A 22,826-nucleotide genomic window follows, 5' to 3' on the forward strand; every position below is an offset into this window, starting at 1 on the left:
TACATTAATGTTATTAATGTTAAAAATGTAATAATTAATATTAATATTAGTTTTATTCAATTTGACACTGCCTTACAAAGTACAGTGAGTACTTAGAATATGTGTGTATGCAATATTAAACAAGGCACAATAAAATTACATTATTGTAATAATACAATAGTATGTTCAAGTAAGTAATTTAATATACATTATTACACATGTTAATAACGTGTTCCATCGTGTCCAAATTCCCGCATAGCTGACATTCGTTGGTCTCTGACTTAGAGAAGCGTAGAAGGTAGGACATAAATCCGCCATGTCCCGTAAGGAACTGGGAGGACTCATAGTCCACCTCCACCCAGCTACACTTCAACCTTTCTTTCACACTTGGGAAGTAGCTATATGTGAGTCTACCCTTCTCACTTACCTCCCACCGTGCTTGCCATTCGGCAATTCCTTCCTCCTCTACCCACGTCTCTTGTTCCATCCCGAGCCTTAACCTTATGCTCCTAGCCACACGACCCCATTGTCTCGCCGCCAGGTCCAGAGGGAGAACTCCTGCCAGCACAGGCAGGGCATCCGTACTTGTCGTACGATATGTCCCCGTTACTGCCAAGAGCGCACCCCTCTGAGCTCCCAACAGCAGACGTTTCATCGTACGATCGCCGACGGTTTCACCCCACACTGCAGCCCGTAAAGCAGTCTCGGCACACCGAGGTATAATCTGCGCGTCGTCCGCCCACTAAGGCCCCAGGTTGAGGCTACTATCCATCGGATCCTCTGAAACATTGGAGCCGCTTTCCCCGCTACTCTCCTTACGTGGTTTCTAAAGCTCCACCTATCATCCAATGTAACGCCGAGATATTCCATCTCCGTTACCTTCGATATCTTCTTCCCGTCCATCCTAACCGTGTAAGGTGGAATCAGTCTCCCCTTCAGACACGTGACTTTCGTCTTAGCGGCTGATAAGGTCAACTCCATACCATCTTCCCAGAATCCTGCTCTTTTCAGCTTGGACTCTGTCTTTCGGATCACCTCCGATCTCGTCTTTCCAGCTATCATCAACAACGCGTCATCCGCGTAGCCGATGGATAGTTCCCCTTCCGATTCGTCAAGACTCAGTAAAGAGTCCATCAAAATGTTCCAGAGTTCTGGTCCGAACTGAGATCCTTGAGGACAACCGTTAGACAGCTTAATCTTACTTCGCCTCGTTGGCACAGTGATTCTGGCGTATCTTCCCCCTAGATAGTCCCGTGTTATATCGTACAACCTCTCAGTGGCTCCCAACCTTTTCAGATGATGCAATATTGCCGGCCACCAGGCGTTGTCGAACGCTCTCGAAATGTCCAAGAACACTCCAAGAACGTAATTCTCTGCCCGGCTTTCGGACCATTCCCTCATTCTCAATATTGCATCGGTTGTAGATCTGTATGCTCTAAAGCCATATTGATTATCACTCATACTCGGACCAATCCTTTCCCTCAGTCGCACGCATATCAGGTACTCCAATGCTTTCGACAGCACTGGAAGTAGACTGATCGGGCGATATGACTTCGGGTCAGATTTGTCCTTGTCGCGAATTTTCAATAGAGGTACCACCACGGCATTCTTCCACCCTTTCGGAAAACGGGCTCTTCTCCAACACTCGTTGAAAAGAGTAGTCACTATTTCCGCCATCACTGGAAACGCAACTCTGAGAATTCTGGCTGTTAGACCGTCTTCTCCTGGAGCTTTGTCCCGTCCCATTCGCCCAATTGCCCTCTTCACCTTCTCCTGAGAAAATTCCTCATAGTGGTTGCTTTCACTCTCCCCGCTACAGGCCGCTTCTTCAGTTTCCCCTAGTCGCACTCCCGTTTCCTCTCGGAGCCGTTCATGCTCTTCGGTTTCACCGTCGATAGTGTCCGGAGGGATTAAGGTTTTAAGCAGTAAGTCTAAGGTGTCAATCAGACCCACCCTTTCGGAGAGTTGCAAGCACACCGCGCGAGTCAGTGTTCGTCCCTTCTTTACACCACCGGTAGGCGGACCCCCATGACTTCTCGTTACCCTCCTCTGTGCTAAATTTTCTCCAGGTTCTTGTCTGCTCTTTTCTCCTCCCTGCCGTATACTTGTTCCTTTCTCTCCTGTAGATTTCTTCCAATGCGGCTGTCTTTTCCTCGCTTCTTCCGGCTCGTGATTTACAAACTTTCCGTCTTATCCGCTGGACGTGTCGCCGCTGGGTCTCAAGCTCCTCCGTGAACCACGTCGCCATCTTGAGTCTATGCGGCTTTATCATCGGCATCGACTTTCTGCATGCTTCGGTCAGAGCCGAAGTTAGGTAATCCGCTCTGAAATGCATATCCTCCTCAAGCCAGCTAAATTGACCGTCAAACGGTTTTTCAGCTAGCCTTTGTCGGAAAGCAATCCAGTCGGCTTTCCGGACATTGAACCTTTTTCTTTCCCAGTCTAGAGATGCATACAATTAGCGTAAGGTGGTGGTGGGGTCGAGTTGTCCAGAAAATAATACTAATTGCAGGATTACAGCGAGTAAAACACTACGTTTAGCCACCAATACATGTCCAATTCGCCTAACAGGGGACTTAAATGTATTTGGGGTCATAGAGTAAGTCATTTGGAGTCGAGTGATATCGTTTTGAAAGCTGTAGTACAAAATTTTGATGTTTAATATTTCTTTTTCGTAAGATACGTCACAAGCGGACGTAATATGCACTACCGCGGTATAGACGAATCGGTTAATTGTTGATTAAAACTTATGATTTTGTACTACGACTTAGATAATCATATCGCTGGATTCGTTAGGATGTCCGCTTATTGGGAAATGTATTTTGGATGCATACAATTTTCATATTTTGGTGGTGTGGTCGAGTTGTCCAGAAAATAATACTTGGTGCAGGATTACCGCGTGAAAAATAATATGTTTAGCTACCACTCTCAGTAAAACAAGCTTACAAGGGGAAATAAAACTAATTGATGGTATAGACTAAGTCATATGGAGTCTTGTGCTATCATTTTCAAAGGTGTAGTACAAGGTTTTGATTTTTAAAATTTTTTTTTCGAACTACAATATGTCCTGGGTACTTATAATATGCACTACGAATATACACATTATTAACACAATGACCAACGACCGCTCACATTTTAATATAAATATGATGGTGATATTTTTTTTAATTTTATTATAATATATAATATTCATAGATGTGTATACGATTTCATTCGCGTTATCGAAATTACTTATATCTACTGGATTTTTTCTGTATCGGCCGGCAGGATTACTAAGAATAGAAATCTACAACCGACGATCGCAGAGCCGTCAACGCGCTAAGCACGGACCCCCTTCCACCCGCTTGGGTGCTTCGCCATCAACCTCAGGCGTTACCTCAAACTCTACGTCTCTCCCTCTATTCGTTACCCTGTTACTCCTTGGGACGAGCTCTAGATTTTTACTCCAGCCGTCACTTAGGTTCACAGAACCTACATACTGCTTTTCTAACTGAACCGCTATTTCATCGTCTTTGATCTCAATCCACACCCCGAATATTTTAATCCGAGGATTTCTCTCGCCCGCCCTACGTAAATCGAGCGAGGCGTTTTGGAGTAGTTTCCTGCTCTCCTCATTCTCTGGCTCTACGTATAGCTTGTCTTTACTAACCTTCTTTATTTTCCTGAACTTTGGGTTGTACACCCCCGTTCTTATTGCCTCCCAGAGAACTTTTATCAGTTCTGCCTCGGTTGCCTCACGGACAATTTTTGGCTTTCCCACTCCGATTCCCTTTTTGGCGCCAAGTTTACGACGTACGCCCCGCAGTTCTTTTCCTTCACTTTCTTTGTTTCCTCATGGAGTATTCTTACATTCTTGGGAACAGCCCTTTTCACTTTTTTCTTTTAACACGTTCACGACCAAGTCTTAAATTTGAGTGGTCTTTAAATAAACCATCTCATAAAATGGTTTTTAATTAAACATGAACTCATTGTATCTCATAGTAATATATTTTATAATATTATTTATAAAGAATTTTCGGATATTAAGGACATGTCACATATGTGTGACATCAAGTTTTTTCAGTGGTTATCCTTTACAGAAACCTGATGTCACACATATGTGACATCATTATATTTCTATAGAAGAATCAGTAATCACCATTGCATAATATTATAATAGGTATTTTTTTGGTGAATAAGTTTTTAGACAAAAAAATTATACGAAAATCATCTCCAATAAATTAACGCAAATATAAAATGATTCAAATATCATTACTTGTCAAGAAATCATCAGCTGGTACATCTCAAAATAAAGTCAAAATTATATTTATAAAAAACACCAAAATTAACAAATGTCAAACTTAATACAAACAACTCAACATCAATGTATAAACAAAATTTATAAAAAAATTAAACAAATTACTTCTTGTAAAATAATGAATAACAGTTAACATTATTTGAAATAAAATCAAAGCAAAATAATAATAAAATTAACAAATTAGACCATTTGTTATTAAAATCAAGTTATAAAAACATATTTTTACCAAACAAATTTTAAATATTTATATGACAATAAAATGTATAAAAACAAAGTTATCACGAATGAATCACCAAAGTTTAACAAAATTATAAAATAAAACAAAATTTTGGTTAAAAATAACAATGAGTTAAAGATTTTAGTTCCAAAGAACTATTATAGTAAAAAAATCTCAAAAAAAAAAATAATTACAAAACTACTTTTTAAAACAAACTAAAAATAATTTTAGTAACGTCTAATTATAAATGATAAATTTTGAAACAAGGATCAGGACATAAACCGATTGTGTTCCCTTTATCGTCCTTGCACAAACAAAAGCAGTATTTTTTCGCAGTTTATTCTGATGACAAACTCTACATCTTTTTCTAATATTTACTTTCATAAGATTATGCGTTTTCTGTGATGGTCTATTATTAACTACACGTTGATTATATGAAATACCAATAAGATAACTTGCAACACATTTTCTGAATTCTAAATGAGCCATATTTTTAACTTTCATATTATACAATAGATTTCATTTCCATTCCATAAGCACATATCCATGAGGTGAAAAAAAACTTTTATATACCATCGTAAACATTTTCTAGGTGTAGGATAGTAGCTGATCATTTGATCAGCCCTGTCAATACCAGACATATTATTATTGTAATCAACAATAATATTAGGTTTCATTTTTTTCCGTCCAAATCTGTCTGTGACTTCTACAAAATCCAGTTTCTGTTTGGTGGAAATCATGCACACATCTCTTTTATCACTATACTTAATTACGTGAATATTGCCTTTCTGGACATGAGCTACTTCACCTTTTCTCAATTTAGCATTCAAAGTATCTTTGGGATTATCTTTTCTGTTTTTTCTCAATGTACCAACAACCATAGTTTGATTTTCAAATAAAAATTGAGCTAAAGGTACACTATTGTGAAAGTTGTCCATATATACTGTATGACCTTTTCCTAAGTATGGCTCCATAAGCTTAGCAACAATTCCAAATGTTACACCTCTACTAAACTAACTGACAGTTATGTCGTCCATACCGTAGCCCGCCGTTCCGTGGGCTTTTCAAGGCGGAGTCTTACCGGGTTTTTCTCCCGTTTTCGCCCTTCTTCCTCCAGCACTATCCGTACTAGGTTCTTGTTCTTAGGTTGCTTTACAGCAGCCTTTTGAACCGGCACCTTCCCGGCTGACACTGGGGCAACAACTTCTTTCGAAGTTGACGCCTTTGATTCCGATTCAACTGTGGTTATCGGACCCTCTTTCTGTTTTTTTGGATACTACTTTTTCAAAATCTTCGCCTTTCATGGTGTCCCTCGGCGATGCTGACATCTCCGTTGACCTTCAATGTTCTTTGTCGATTTCTACTAGTGTTCTATCCTTCACCAACTCGGGTTGCCGTAGATGTCTAGCTTCTATTAATCTTCCTAGTATTATTGTGATCAGTGGTACGATGAGTTTATTATTAATTAATGGAAACGTTGTGTTAACGACTTTATGTTTATTCATATATATTTATTATTTATTATTATTGCTATACGTGCCGGTAACCGATGATCGGGGCCGTGCCCTATTAATTTATTATTATGCCGTATTACATTATTATTATTATTATTATTACTTTGATGTGACCTTTATTTGGGGCGAAGTTTTTATGCCGTATGACTTTTCTTGGCCATAACTTACCTTTCATTCTTTTTTTTCAATTACTAATAAATTCCGCAAGTATAACCATACCCAAAACAATGCGTTCATTATTATTTATTCTTCCCTATTTGTCTTATTTTCTTCATCCATATAATATTATAAAATCCTACACGCTCCGGTTTAAAAATCTCGGCTGTGGGTTGGCGACCTTGTCAATGTACGCTCCACAAACCGAACCTGTGTAATAGATTGAGCGAGATGTCACAGATGGCGACCTTGCCAGGATGAATTGTCCTTGCATCAACAGTGGGCGTGCATACTACCCTCTTATTAGACCCTTTCTTAAGCTTCACTAAAGTATTCACTTCTGCGAACAGCTGTCTGTAAAATCCAGCTCCAACGTCAACTGAAACCCCGTAAACCGTCAGTACACTCTTAATACGTTGACGCAATGACATAAAACATAAAGCGTCATATCCACCCTCCTTCTCCCTAAAACAACCCAACTGGTCAGACTCAGTGTATATGTTACCCTTATTAATTAAGTGTTGTCTATATTGTAAACTATATTTTTGATCAACTACATATGTAGTGGTTCTGAACTCGACTCTTATAATCTCTTGAAAATCAGATGTTTTCAAGCACTTGACAGGCTTAATATTTAAGTATTAAGCATTTTCATCCTTCTGAACCATCTTTAAATTTATACACATTTGTTCAAACATCAGCCGCGCTCCTCCCTTTCTAATCTCCCGCGGATAGATTTGAAATATTGTGAAACAAAATGATTTCAAAGTAATATCATCCTCTGGTAGTTTTAATTTCAGGCAGTATTCAATCAAATGGCTAAATCCAATATCCGTTATTTGATGGTTTGGGACTGGACCTCCAAATAAAGTTAAAATCCGTTTAAACTCATCGTTCCACTGAGTCAAAAAACGTTTAAGATTAATGTACAATTCAGGCCTTGTTGTTATGGCATATCCACAACTTTTAACTAATTCATCATACTCAGCTATTAATGCTTTCTATGTACTAGTAATGAAAGCTCTAAGATTAATTGTTAATCCAGCTACTTGAGATCTGCTACGATCAATTCCCTCCATCTTGATATGATATTAAAAATTTAATTTACTCGTTATTTCAAAAAGTATTAATGTTTTGAAAATATTTTTTATTCTTTTAACTTTTTAGAGGCTTCTTTGGCCTCCTACAATCTCGGGCAAGGTGCCCGAATTTTGAACAATTATAACATTCTGTAATATTTAAAATTTTATATTACAAGCGTTAAGATTTTAACTATTGTTAATTGTTATTATTCATACTAACTTTTGGCCTTGCGGCCAGGCCCAGATTTTTGCCGCGGCGGATTTCGCTGTTGCTGTCCGTGGGATACGTTGCCTTTGTGCACCCGTACCCCCGGACAGTTGATGAAAATCATTTTCCCTTTCATATTGCTGTAATTGTATTAAATTAATAATTTATATACTACTTTTTCTATTTACCCAGCTAAATAATATACTATACAATCAAAAACTGTAGAATCTGAATAATTATGCTCTAAGAATATGTCATCTACATCCCGACATTCTTCATCAACAATATTATTAATTTTTTCTTTTAATTTTTCAATTCTAACTGTAGAATTAGCAGTTTCTTTGATTATGTCCTTTAAATCTCCAATAGTTATAACTGGAATATTATCTGAAAATTATAATCCAATAGTAAAATTCATTACATACCTAGGCCCTAGGGCCATAGGGGTAATGTAAGTAGAAGTACAAATTCAAATAATAATTTAAAACTTACCTTCAAATATTTTACAATTGCCACTTCTAGGGGGTTTAATCAAAGAATGAACTGAAAGCATCCTGTACAATTGCAAAAATGTAGGACAAGAAGGATGATCATTCGGACCTGACACTTGCCGTATTATCCCAAAAAATTGCTATAATGCAATTTAAATTTAAATTAAATTTATTAGATTATTATTTTGAATGAATTGGCACTAATTAAAAGTATTTAATATTTATGGTTGTAAATTACTTCCAAACAATCTTGATTGAACTTAGCTGTCAAATCATATGCAAATTGTTTTTCATCTAACAAATAATTAACCAAATCTATTGTTGATTTTAATGTGATTTTGAGACCAGATACCCATGTGTGTAATATGTCTTCATTTTTAAAATGGTATTGACATATCCTAGATTTGTCTTTTAATGTAACCCCTAAAGCTTTCTCCCATTTAATCTTCAAGGAAATTTCCTTAGGTACTCCAAACGTACTGGGGTTTAAACCTTTATAAGAGCAGAAAGGTAAACAACACTTCACTATTTTCTTTGTAAAACGCAATACCTATTATAATGTAAAAATACTTAAAAAATGTGCATGAAATAATTATTTTTAAAATTATAAAAATAATAATCACAATTAAAAATTAAAATATACATTTATATTATCCCCCCCCCTTACGCAAAGGTTAATAACTAATTATATCTTTAATCGTGATTTTAATCATAGTTATGGTAGTTGTGTGCTAACTGCTTACTGCTTATAAAGTTTAAATTAGGCGGGAATATATTCTTACATAATATTTTAATAAAACATTATTATCACGGATAGAGAGCACACTAAGTTAGTTCAGCAGCTGATTCTGAAAGTAATTTCAATTGCCATGTGATATCGCTTGTGACATAGCCCGTCGGGCAACCATTATATCTTTAATCGTGACTACCACGCATATGGCTTTCGGCTTCTTGTTCATAGTGCGTCAGATATAATCAGTTAGTTATCTAGTTATTGTATATATCTGTGTTCTAGACACAGTGATTAAATAATTATAATAAATAACTCTACTCCTAGCGTGTCGCGCCGCGCGCCTACGTTTACTCCGTTGACGCCGTTATCATGCGCGAAGCCCTACGCGTGACGATAATCGCTGTTAGCCACTGCCGATATATTAAGAAGAAAAAACCACTCCCGTTCCTTTGCTCTGACTAGACGCCCATCCTCAAATTCCAATCTAGGGTTCCACGCCATCATCATGGAGTAGAGCGCCCTTGATTGTGCCCCCGGCGGATATGCCGAGTGGGCAACAACGATAAGTGAAGTGGTGTTCGTGTTTTTTGTTTGTAAATATATGTATTTTTATATCCGGCCGGTACGTGAGTACTACATTTTTCTATATTATCATAAAAAATTATACCCGAGTTATGGTTGTAATGTGTACCCTCGACGTCTACGAGCGTCGGGGCACCCTCATGAGGTTTCTTAGAAATTATAAAATTATTATTATTAACATTATATATCGCTAATATTATCCTAATTATTTCTTTTAGTCTGAGTTTTATGCCATTCGGCTTTCTCGGCACAAAATTAAACTTTTGTATATTTCCACAAACTGATTTTAATTATTTCTTCCTATTTTCTCATCTTTATATATAATATCTATGATACTCCGGCTCAATAGGGCCTCGGTTCGTGGTTGGCGACCTTTTTTAAATATCAAGTGTCCGCCATTGGGGGCTTCACAAATAGTGAAGCGTCTCATATTATTTAAAATATATTATACTCAAATATCGAAACTTCGACAGCACCTATCTTATAATAATCGATTTTGATTTTGGCGCAATTTCCTATTTCTTATTACTGCCTGTGATGGTGCAAATTACAAAAGCAGTTTAAAAATGTTGGTGCAAATTACACGCATGTTGTAAATATTTATGGTTAATTTTGGTGCGAATCGACTACAGCCGATTTAATAGATATTATCTAATTATTCTGATTTATAATTCATTATCAGCACACAGTGACGCGCGGTCGGCGTTTTTATTTGGTTAGGGTCTCAACTCTCAATGGTAAAAACGCTGCATTCGAGTGGGCTACCATTAATAGAAAAAATACAATAATAAATAAAACAAAGCAATTTTTAAATATCTTTGAAATAAAATGAATTTATATTTATAAATATATTTTGTTTTAACTTACAAATTTACCGGCTTGGGCTTGGGCATCACTGCTTTGAAACATGGCGTATATTATGTATACGCGCGCGCAACAAATCCGATTGTTCAATTGGAAAACCCATAAATAATATCAACGGTTGTAAGTTAGTAACGATCTACGGTAGTGTGACCCAGACGGTGACGGTACGTAGGTACAACAACGACGTACGCGCGCCTATAAAAATAAATAGTCGTAATTATCTATTCCTACGCGTGTATGTAGGTACTTAATAATAATAATATAAATATATAATTACGCGTAGCTACACAGGTACTCGTGTCAGATGTGCGTATGTGCGTCGCGTTCAACCATCAGTTATCACAATCGGAAACGAATTCAATACACATTACACATATTTTACGAATGATTGATGGCGACGTGTGGATTTAAATATACGACAGTACACAATGCTACAATACCAGTAATGGCGCCTTGTGGTCGTCAATATAATAACGTGTGCCTATACACACTGTATATGTATAGTGTATATCTACGCTCGAAACGCTGCTGCTGCTGCTGCTTCTGTTATGTATAGTTACCTCTACCTACCTACATTATACGTACTATTATGGTGCACCATAAACAAATCAAACTAATATTGTAATACGATATATTTTAGACGTGATTTTTTTTATTCTCGATAAAAATAAATCGTCAGACGCTTATATACACGAAACTCGTACACATCCGTCATCATCATTCATCGGATACCGAGCTGATGTATATATCCAGACGAAACGCGCCAACGGTCGAAGGAAATGATATGCTTAACTAAAACGAGAAAAATATATCAAGGTAAGATGTATGGTGGACACCGATTAACATAATATTATATTTGTTACGGTCACAAACAGTTAACGAAAGGAATTTTCAGTATTGTTCTAATATTAAATACGTATTACGAATAAATTTAAAAAAAATATATATATATTTTTATCTTTATAATTGCTTAAGATGTTTACTATTAATTATGTAAAAACATATTTTCAAAAAAGTTAATAGATTTAAAAATAGTTCGATAAACGAATCAGCCCTAGTATAGGCAAGAATTTACACCCGGCTTTAATACTATTGTATTATTACTATTAACTGTAATAATGTAAAAGATTTTAAAATGGGCTGCAAGTCCTACTTCAATTTTTGGCCCAGCAACAAATAATATTCCCATCCTGAAATATGGCCCTAGTCCGCCCCTTCAACCACCTCCCATCAATGATTTAATTAAGAATGATAATTGATGGAACTATAGGTATACACAGTACACGCGTATGCTCACACAAGCACCTAATATTACGCTTTACATACTATTATATTATATACATATATTAATATATTACTATTACGATACGCTGTTTAACAACTTAATGGGATTTATATTTATACCGAACGTGTATTGGGGCCGATCACTCTGGTATAATACATAGCTTTACGTAGTTGTACACAGTATAATATGTATATAACTAATAACCAAGTGTACAGTGCAACAACAATATATCGGTAGTCCTGCAGTAGGTACGTATCCTCAGTTTGAGCCGATCGCACCAGTTTTATTTTACATACAATATATTGTTATATTTTACTATCTACTGACATATTTGTACACGGTACACCTGATCCAACTATTACTATCAAATTAATTATTTGAGGGTAAGTAATTTATTATTTTCTTCGAAACTATAGTTGAATAGTATTTGATACATTATCAAACCTTTTTCATTGTACCAACCTACTTTGTTTAAATATAAGTTATAACTATACCATAAAACATACATTTTTCGTGTTTATACTTGTTAAATTGTGCAAAATAAATAAAATGTATTTTTATCAATATTAGGCAATGTGTGAAGATTATACTAACTACATTTGTAAAATAACTCAACAAAAAAAATATATATATACCAATACATAAGATTAATCCTAGCCGTTATTATGCTCTAAAGACTGCAGTGTACAAATCAGTCACAGGCTTTCACTTTTATTCTCTAATATGAACGAATATTGTTAAAAAGATGTAAAAATAATAAATATATTATTTGTACATTGTAGGTAAATGTCTATGGCTGACAGTTATACGTGTATCTAGGTACGTTTATTAGTATTACAAATTTACATTCATGGGTATATAAGTGCAGGCGCGTGAAAACACGTATGTAATATATAATATATATGTATATAATTATATTTTTAATATTACAATTGAATGAATATTATATTTTTATACTTTATATACTTTTGACACAACACAGACGTGTACAAAAGGGTAAAAAGGTTTAAAGATATACATGCAAGAATTGTAAAATCACCCTACTCAGACTGAGTCTGACAATAAACGTTTATTAAAGTAGTATATCTTACAAGACCGATCAGCGATTTTTTCATCGATAGCGGTTAATGCTTGCTCGTTTATAATAACATTTTCGGTTACGTATGCATGATTTAATACAACAGACATTTTTTTTTGACGAGATTGATACTTGAATACCACTTTAAAAAAAAAAAAATGTTATTTGTTAATATTTACACCACAGTCGATAGTCAATCGCGAACACGTGAGAATGTAACCGGAGAACAAGTTAAATGCTAACTGATTGACAATTCGTAATTAGAAAATATTATCACGGATTTATGAAATTAATAGCTTTAGAAATAATCGTTCAGGGTGTATATTTTGGTTGTAATAAAAATCAACCCCCCAATTAAAACATTTAATCCGCATGATTATTCTTTATAAAAAATGTTCATTAACTAAAACCTTACATGATTATTTTAAATATTTTAAACTTTAATATTATTATATTATATTAGAAGAGGTGAATAATAAAAATTATATTTATAATAGAAACAGACAATATTTTATTTGATCATGTGTTTTGTGTATAAATTAGAACTATTTTCAATATTTATTTTATAAACAGCTGAAAGATTTAAAATATTAAAAAAATTATCTTCTGTACTGATATAAATAACCAGTGAAATGTCAAGTATCGTACGAGGTTTTAATGGTTACAAAATAAAAAAATCGAATTTATCAAAAACTTGTGTTGAAGTAAATATATTTTTTTATTTTTCCTGATTATTTTGAATTTTTGCTTTTGATCACCAAAAAGAAAATCAATTAGATCCAATTCGCTAACAAAAAACGCGTTTAACAATAAAAATTGGAGCATTTTGATTAAATTTTATACAAAACACAATACATTCATAATATTATTAACTAATATCTGCTTATAATTTAAAATGTATTGAATTTTTTAATAACATAAAGATTAGCAAAGTTTAATATGAACAATATATTTAATCTACTGATAATTTTACATTTAATCTATTGACTTATATGACTGGTTAGTGACTACTGGTACTGACTATCGCAGTATCGCTAACGATAGTGCCATAGTGACATGTTTACGTTCAAATATTCATTAAATACGTATCAATTTGGTTATTTTGTTGTGCCTAATTTAAAAATGAATAACACTAAATACTTGATACTTTTAAAGGTAGTCGGATATATTATATTATGTAAATACCTACTTACTTTTTATTTTTAATATTTTATACATATTATACATTGTAAGAACTCTTTATATAAAAACATTTAGTTGATTAATTTATTTCTATGCAAATAAATCTATTACAACATAACTGTTTAATTTTAAATAGGTAATCATTCAAAGAAGTATATATAGTTAACACTTAGATATGTCATCTCTATATCTATTCAAAAATTCATAACATTACCTTTATTATTGTGATATATTTTTAATTTTTTAATTATTATAATAACTACATACCATTTATATATTTCACTAAGATATTTTTAATGTAATATTTATGTTTTTTATACATTTTATTACACATAAATCATTTCAAATTCTAAGCGGAGCGATGAATGTATTATTTTTATTATGATATATTTTTTGTGTGTGTGTGTGTGTGTGTGTGTGTGTATGAATATGCGAAGTTTTTGATAAATTACCTACTTCGATTTTCAACTTTGAGGAGAATTATGGATAGAAAATTGGATCTAGTTTATATTTTAAAGGGGTCAAAATTAAAAATTCCCAAAATTTTTTTTTTATTATCAGAAAAACTAACAATTTTTGATTTAAGTTTTTAGTTATAAATTTCCATAAAAATTTCATGAATGTGTCAAAATAATTGAAAATTGTTTACAAGGTTCTTTATAAGTTGTTTAACCTATTTAAAAAAAGATTCTATTGGAATGGCAAATTATTTTTTTATAAGTATTTGAAGTTTAAATTTTTACGACATTGTATATTCACCCGTATAGGATATTTTTTGTTTGTTTTAATTAAAAAACGGATAACCATAAGTTATGAATAGAATGTTTATGTTTTTCTAGAAAATCAGATCCTTTTTCGACCTAATTGTATAATTCTTTAGTTTATTTCATTATGCCAACAACTTTGAATGATATGTTGTGTGTACCTATGTTTACATTTTTATTTAAATGGCCAAGTCTTACTTATACTTTATATTAGATACCTATTCAAACATTTCTTACAATGCTTTTAAAACCATAATTTTTAAAAATATTTAACTTAATTATCTACATTAAATTATTTCAAATTTACCTTTTAAATAGAAACGGCAAGATACTTTTACATTTTTTTTATCACTCAACAAAATGTCCCTATAATTATCAAAACAAATGTGTCGATTAAGCGAAAAGACTTTTATTAATTTGACATATTAAAATTTTGTTGAATTCACAAAATAATTTTTTGATATTATAAGTATTTAACAAATATATGTATTTATTGTTGAAAACAAAACAAAAAAAAAGGGGGCAAGTGGGTATCGCTCTGCTGTATAGTAGAGATGGAGAGTAGGTCACTGGTCACTATAATGGATGTGTTAAATTTGAATGCAATGACGGGTATCATTGTATATGAAAAACGATTCTGAACGGAGATGATTTGTCAGTCAATGATAATTAGTTGGATATATTATATTATATTATTACCTATATTTAAATTGTAATATATCGTTATTTTACGCGATTTCGTAAAAAATTAAATTTCATACGCTCATAAAATGTTTTCTATATTGACAATGGAATTTTTTTTTACAGTTACTTGATGGAAAACTTATGGATAACCTAGTATTGGATTTTCTAATCTTAAGTATAAATCACAAAAATTTTATGAATTTTCAACTTCAAAATTCTTTGCAAACTTTCGTGATTTTGATATATTTTGTAAACATTTGAACTTTAAATGATTATAAACAAAAATTGTGACTAACGATTTTTGATTTTTTTTTACTACGATAAGTAAAACTTATAATAAACTTTGTATTAAATTTTAAAGATTTTTTGGATAGCCAAATTTTTTTTATCGGCATTTTAAGAAAAAAACTTAAAAAGTCAAAAATTTCAATTGTCTATAAGTAGCTTAAAAAAATTCTAAATATTTTGAAAATTTAATCGTAAATAGATAACATTAATATAAACATTTTGTGAAAATTTTCAAATATTTACAATGATTCGTTTTTTAGTTACAGCAAAATCAAAAAATCGATTTTCTCAAAAAGTGGTTATGCGTAAAAAATTCCCGTTTTTCCGTAATTTTTTCAGGGTTTTTCCCGACGCTTTTAAAAACTATTGAACATTTTACCAAAATTACCACTAGATAAATTTTCCTTTTCAAATCCACACAACATAGATATATTTAATAAAAGCCTATTAAATATTAAATATTAAATATTGAATAAAGATATATTAAATCAACATTTAAAATTCTTTGAATAAATGTTTATTAAATCTTAATTAAAGTTTAAATTTCATTGTTTGAACCCTTTTGTAATGTTGAACCAACTTTAAAAACTAAATTTTATTTAAAATTGCTTTGTAATACCTCAGCAATATTATATTTTAATATTGCATTAACCTTAGACCTTATAGATATGTATTCATTTATTATACAGAAAATATAATTATAAATACATAATACTAACAAAAACCATACATTAGAAAGGGTTTTTTGGGGTTTCAAACTCCCTCAAAAATGTATCAGTATTACGCACTTGGAAATAATTATTTCATTATTTTTAATTATACCCCATTTATTAAGATTTGTATAACACCTCCCTTCTCTTGAACACTTTAACATTATAATATTAAATATTTTACTAGAAAATTGAAGAATTTAATTTAGAAATATACAATTTTATTACTTTGATGTATGAACAATTTATTATATATTAATTTTATTCATATATATAATAAAATTATTACAATATAAAATACTTATTAACCATTAATTATACACTTTCACTAATTTTATCATTTAATCTTTTTACATTAAACGGAGCTTGTGCTAAATGGTATTTCAATCGTTCCTCCATTTCATTTTGGTCGACATTCTTCACCTTGGTTTGATTTTTAACAGCATCTAAAATCAAGTACATATATCTGTAATTTAAGTTATAAAAAAAGTTTATGATCTAGAACTGCTATCATAACAGTAATGATATATTATTACATTAATAGCTTTTAATGTTCAGGTCAAATTAAATGTATATTAATAATTAGATACCTAACTGTATTATTCTTACCAAAAATAACAGAACATAAATTTAGTTTACAAAACTTCTGTTTCCCCTTTTTGCCAGTAAATGAAAAATTGGATAGTAAGACATCAGTAAATAATTTATAAACTATTCTCTTTATAATAGCTTTTATAGAATTTCCTCCCAAATGTGACAAGTCATTTACCTAAAACAAACATTTTATTGTAATTTATAAAAAAAATGTTAATTAATTATTTGCATACCAAATAGTCACGCATATCTTGATCTTTTATTTTTTCTTCGATAACTTCAAGATATTCAAGTTCATTTATTGGCCAGTTGAAGTTGTCTAAGAATTCATTGTTAGATGAACACTTAATACTGTTTTTTAACATTGATGTACTATCTAGTTTAGATAGAATTTCTTTTTGTTGCATACTTAGATGTTTAATGTCAGTTTGAATGTATACCATATTTTTTAATATAGACTTCAATATTTTTTGAGTACCTATAATAAGTTTGAAGTTTAAAGTAATACAGTTTGAATTGCTATTAGGTATTGATAGACCCATTATACTATAAACTAACCATTATCAACTGCCGAATTACTACAGATTCGAGAACCGCTATCAATTGTTTGTAATGGTGTACAACCTATAATAATGCAATTGAAAAAAAAACACTATAATATCACTATAGAATATCAGATATTTTTGTATGTAAAAAATGTTATTTTAATTAACTAATTTATAACCACGGTCTTAGTAGATCTTCTAATGCCGTGATTATAACTAGGTATATATTAATCTTGTTTTTACTTTTTTTTCGGTCATTGGTATTGGACTTTAATGTTTGTTCATTATTATGTGTAACTTTGTTTATAACTAGAAACAATAAATAAATATTATTATTATTATATATCCAATAATTGATTTCAAATAATTCGCATAAACGTACATGGAGAAACTTTATTTTTCATAATTGGTGTTCCAAAAGATTCTTCATCTGACAGCATGTCAAAATTTATTTTTTTGTTGTCTGTAAATTAAAAAAAAAATGTAATATACTGTAAGCACCTAAATCTTATACTATATAAAAATATATCACGCTAATATTTGTAAATATATTTACAATATTTACATGGTTTGTCTTTATAATCACCAAATTCAAGTTTTCTTGAAACTAAAAAGAAAATCAATTGAAATATTATTAACCATTTGCACACTTTATTAACTATATATTGTTTATCGTTTAATACTGATATTTTGGAACATACCTGTAGTGGAGATAACTTTTTTAGTACATGAATCGATTGTTTTTAATGATATTTTATCCGTAGATGCATTTTTTATGTGGTCTATATTAATCAGTCAAAGTTTAGTAATTATTTATAGACAATTTATTTGGGGATGCTTATTAGTTATTATTTTATAATAAGTTACCTTTAGCAGCAGCTTTTAGAGGTGATGGTGACCAACCACTAATTGAAACAGGTGACTTATCAATTAAAGGCTGCTTTGAAGCAGCAAAAGGTTGACTGACTACAGTTTCACATTTCTTTATATTACTTCCAGGTAAATGTAGAGAATTTTCGGACAGATTTTCAGGAGCAATATAATTTTCTATAAATCATTTATTCATAGAAATTTAATTAGTAATTAAAATGCCTACTGTATAAATCATATTATATTCTATTGATATACATAATATTAGAACACTATATAGCTTTTTCAATAGATAATACATAGATAACTTTGTACAAATGAAGTATATATGTTAATAAATAATATTAATTAATTATTTACTATTATATTTACCTGAAAAAACGGGGCAATCAATTGATGTTTTAAGTTTTTTAGTCTTAGGTTTAATTTCATCTTCATCAAGATCGGAAATGTACATGGCTTTTTTAGCTTTTTGTTTTGCAGCTGCTAAAGATTCTAATCAAAAGTAAAAATCACACATAAAATATTTTAACTTATAAACATTATATTTGTAATTACACAATTATTACCTATTCCTGAGCTCATTACTCTTGCTTCTAAATACTCATATTCAATTTTGTTGGGTATGCTACATTGCTCGATCAATTTTTTGGTATTGTGAGGTTTTTTTGGCCATGCGCAAGTACTTTTTTTATCTGAATACCAAAATCTTGGAACGGCTGCTACACTATTATCTCCAAAAAAATGAACAACAGAATATGTGGCCATTTTTTCAATGCTTGTAAAAACTAAAAACAACTGAAGTTTTAATAAATTAACAAAACTAGTGGCAGATATGAAAAATAAATTATGTCAACAAAATTCATAATTTTAAAATATAAATATCAGGAACAAATTAAAAATACTAATATCATTTTAAAGAATTAAATGTTTAAAATAACAAAACATAATAAGTAACTATTCAAGCTCAACCACTATAATAGGGTAATAAAGTATTTTATCATATTATAATAGGTATTCAAAATAATTTAATTACAATATTACTATATATATTAATATTTAAAATTAAGAGCATATTTACAAAAAAACTAAATTATATAATATAGACAATTTAATTACAACCTCTTAATTACTGTACTAGTTATTAGATGAATGTAAAATAGGAAAAGCAACTTTATTACCAAGACTATTGTTTAGAATAACATATTTTGAAAAATCACAAGTTTCTATATTAATTGTAATAAGGTGATTAGACAGTTCATTCACAATAGCTATACCTATTTTCATACTATTAATTGGTTTTTCATAAAACGGATGAATTGTATTGAATGATTGAGCTACAAATACTTTTTTTTTACTACTTTTATGAACACATATATTAACAACTTTAAAAATATTAAGTTTGCCTTCAAAAGTATAACCTATGTAAGCATCAGAAAATGATTTTATATTAATTTTTATATTATCTTTTATAGCAATTTTAAATTCCGGTTTTATGCAGTCTTCAGGCAATGGTCCACCGCTATATATTTTTAAATATTTTATATTGATACTAGACCCAGACCTTGCATTCAATTCATACTCACCAAACATTTGAAATTCATGATATCGTTTTATAACCTGCTCCAATGGTTTCTCATGTTTTCTTATCATTTTTTTAAGAGTTTTCATGTAGTTTTCAAATGGAAAACATGAGCAACTATCGAGGGCACCAAATTTCTTATAGTCATCAACAATGTGCAATAAGTTGTGTACATTAAGTGACATAAATTCTTTACCATATATTTCACGAAATTTGTCTACAAAATATTTTAATAATTTTTCAACAAAATTAACAAGGTCTGTGCTAACATTTGGTGCTAAAAGAATTCGAAAACTAACATGTAAAGAAAGAAAATGTAAGTAGTATTCACTATTTAAAATGGTTTGTAGAACAACTGGGCCAGTATAAAGAAGGAATTGACGAAATTCAGTTGCCTTCCACCTATTAACTTCATTCAACCCCCGAGGAACTCTAGAAAAATCACTACATACTGAAAGTCTCAATGCTAAAAGTAGTTCTTTAGTAATATCATTGACTTTTTTACTTTGCAATCTAACCGAAACAGGTGCATTTTTAATGCATCCAAGCCACAACAAAATTAATTTTTTTGTCACTCCTAAGCAAACTAGATGCATATAGTCAATGCTAATACTATTTACTATATCTATACCAGGTATTTCAGTGATAATAGAAACTTCATCAGTCATATGGAATTCTTCATCAGTTCTATTTAAAAAATCTAAGTGAGTTCTCTTAGTAATACAATCTGTATCGGGAAAACAGACTCTATGTTCAAAATAAAAACCACTTATTAAACACCTAGTACACGAATAATAACCAGTATGTCCTTTAGTTTTTAAGATGAAACTCTTTGCTGGTAAATCACAACATATAGTATCTATAATTACTTGTTTTATACCAAATGCTGTTTGAAACCCTGTTTCATATAATGCTTTTGTTTCATTCACAAATTCTAACAAAAAAGGATTGCAGTTGAGAGGCTTATCTTTACCCCAATATAACCCAATTAAAAAAACATGAGGTTTATAAACAGGATGACGAACATATCCAAGTATTGGCCAAAAACAGCTAGATGAACTTTTGGTCAAGGGCAGACCATCAATCCCTACAACTATTTTGATTTTGTCTTCAACAAAATATTCATAGTCAGAATCAGAAATACTCTTCAAACTATTACATATTGAGAAATAATAAAAACTACCGGGTGTCACTGTCTGTACTTGCAAAGGTTGAACAGATGACTTGGTTTTTAATATAGTTCTGGCATCTACAGGAAAATAATTATGACACTTATGCATTTTTAAAACCTTCAATAATGCACTCAAAGCAACTTGAGAAATATTATAAGATACGGCCCATTTAGCTAAATTGTTTAAAATTGATGAATCTGTTTCATTATCTAGGGAGTGATGTTCATTTGGATATTCATTAGTAAAACTTAATTTATCCTCATCCTCAATATCAGAATTGGATGAAAAACTAATTGCATCATATTCATCATCACAGATATTATTACTATCAAAGTGAGGTAAATTATGAATTAGATTTGGTAACAGTAAAGAGTTTGATTCGGAATTTAGATTTAAACTGGCACTACAACTAGATACATTTGGTTGAACTATACTTTCTGGTTCACTATGAATACTTTCATTATCCAGTTCTATCAATTCTAATTCCTCTAAATACCTTCTGCGCTTAGTAGATTTGCTAATGGTTGAATATGACATAATAAAGTATAGAATATGCTTTTCAAAGAATACAATTAGAAGTTCTAATACAATGAATTTCAAATAAACTGTAAAAGTAATAGTGAATTGAGAAATATAGAATACAGGGTTCAATACCAAACAATAGGTAAATTATTAGACTTAATAAAATACAAACACAGCAGATAATAAAAACATTTTTAAATATAATACAAAACTGGTAGAATAAATAATTATTATACTACCACTTTAAAAATTAGATAAGTACATAATATTATATTTTAAAGTGTAATACAAGTAGGTACAACTTAAAATGCATAAGTATTAAGTACCAACAGTATAATATATTTAAAAATCAAATTATTATAGGCTATAGGCAGGTATTAATAAATAAGCTTCTGCCAATAATCAAAATACATTTGAGTATTTTACGTACTGACTATACATTACATTATATTATAGGTATCTAAGTATAATACTTATTACTTAGTAACAGTAATACTTACCTTATTTTCAATGACATAAATTCACAAAAAAAAAAAATAAAATAATGCACTAAACGCAGTTAATATACGACGACGACGGGTCGGACGCGGTACACTTATACGACGACGACAACGACGTAGTGAAATAAAGAAAAACCGTTTATATACCTACAATATAGTGTTAAATGTTGATACCGATATACACGCGAACAACAATAAAATTATTACTTAAACCTAGCAAGTACGCAGAGGCCAGGGACACGAGTGACGAGTGCACGAAGCCACGAACTAACACAAACAACTGAAGAATTACCAACATTTACTTAAATTTAGCTATTGCTATGTAATATTATAATACTGTGTTCGTATTTCGGGGAAAGACCAATAATAATAATATAAATATGGTTTCGAACCGTTGAAGTTTATATCTATATACCAACCGGTCTTATCGTATATAATTATTACAATAGTTACTATTATACAAAAACATGCAATATAATATTAATAGTAATGCCCAAAGTGTGTTATTATAAGTAAAGTAATATCAGACAAAATACCCGGTTAAATTTATAATAGAGCTGATTACACACTAGGCGATTCGAATCTTCGTTTTTAAAACGTAATTAAATACAATATAGGTAATCGCTCAAAATTAAACGTGCAGTTTTATATGGGTAGTTGTATTCACACATAATATGAGATGATACAAATGAGACCAGCTGGCAGGCGGCAGCTTTTGCTTGCGTCTGGTCGTGTTCGGTCTTCGATCCTTACGGCATTACGATGATTTACGGCATTACGGCATTACGCATAGTTAACGTTGAGCGTTCTGTAGCGATTTTCAGCTAGAATTAAACAATATTTTTCCCAATTCCAATTTCTTACTACTTACTAGTGTGGATATTTTAATATTGCCATTGATTATAAATATTAAATACTATTTTTATG

The 22,826-nt window shown here is 31.1% G+C and overlaps 3 protein-coding genes across 6 annotated transcripts; all 3 read right to left on the reverse strand.

Annotated features, from left to right (window-relative positions):
• Nucleotides 1-7,637: 7,637 nt before the first annotated feature.
• On the reverse strand, nucleotides 7,638-8,903 carry LOC132925236 (uncharacterized). The gene is made up of 4 exons (XM_060989646.1): nucleotides 8,813-8,903; nucleotides 8,183-8,436; nucleotides 7,946-8,084; nucleotides 7,638-7,840 (listed from the first exon to the last, which is right to left on the reverse strand). The coding sequence occupies exons 1-4, from the start codon at nucleotides 8,901-8,903 to the stop codon at nucleotides 7,638-7,640; spliced, it is 687 nt and encodes a 228-aa protein (XP_060845629.1).
• Nucleotides 8,904-16,313: 7,410 nt separating this feature from the next.
• Nucleotides 16,314-22,058, reverse strand: LOC132926668 (uncharacterized). Of its 4 annotated transcripts, none has more exons than XM_060991058.1 (12): nucleotides 21,900-22,058; nucleotides 18,693-18,911; nucleotides 18,496-18,618; nucleotides 18,121-18,300; nucleotides 17,955-18,035; nucleotides 17,810-17,860; nucleotides 17,636-17,716; nucleotides 17,497-17,562; nucleotides 17,267-17,332; nucleotides 16,942-17,186; nucleotides 16,724-16,883; nucleotides 16,314-16,560 (listed from the first exon to the last, which is right to left on the reverse strand). In XM_060991058.1, the coding sequence occupies exons 2-12, from the start codon at nucleotides 18,889-18,891 to the stop codon at nucleotides 16,430-16,432; spliced, it is 1,383 nt and encodes a 460-aa protein (XP_060847041.1). In that variant the 5' UTR covers nucleotides 18,892-18,911; nucleotides 21,900-22,058; the 3' UTR covers nucleotides 16,314-16,429. The 4 variants fall into 4 exon arrangements, with proteins under 4 accessions (XP_060847041.1, XP_060847042.1, XP_060847039.1 ...); XM_060991059.1 differs by having other exon boundaries at nucleotides 17,819-17,860; nucleotides 18,693-18,921; XM_060991056.1 differs by having other exon boundaries at nucleotides 18,693-18,921.
• Nucleotides 19,301-21,414, reverse strand: LOC132925237 (uncharacterized). The gene is made up of 2 exons (XM_060989647.1): nucleotides 19,390-21,414; nucleotides 19,301-19,309 (listed from the first exon to the last, which is right to left on the reverse strand). Exons 1-2 carry the CDS (start codon nucleotides 21,412-21,414, stop codon nucleotides 19,301-19,303), a joined length of 2,034 nt encoding a protein of 677 aa, XP_060845630.1.
• Nucleotides 22,059-22,826: the final 768 nt, after the last annotated feature.

Source organism: Rhopalosiphum padi, chromosome 3 (assembly GCF_020882245.1).
Source record: "Rhopalosiphum padi isolate XX-2018 chromosome 3, ASM2088224v1, whole genome shotgun sequence".
NCBI lineage: Eukaryota > Metazoa > Arthropoda > Insecta > Hemiptera > Aphididae > Rhopalosiphum > Rhopalosiphum padi.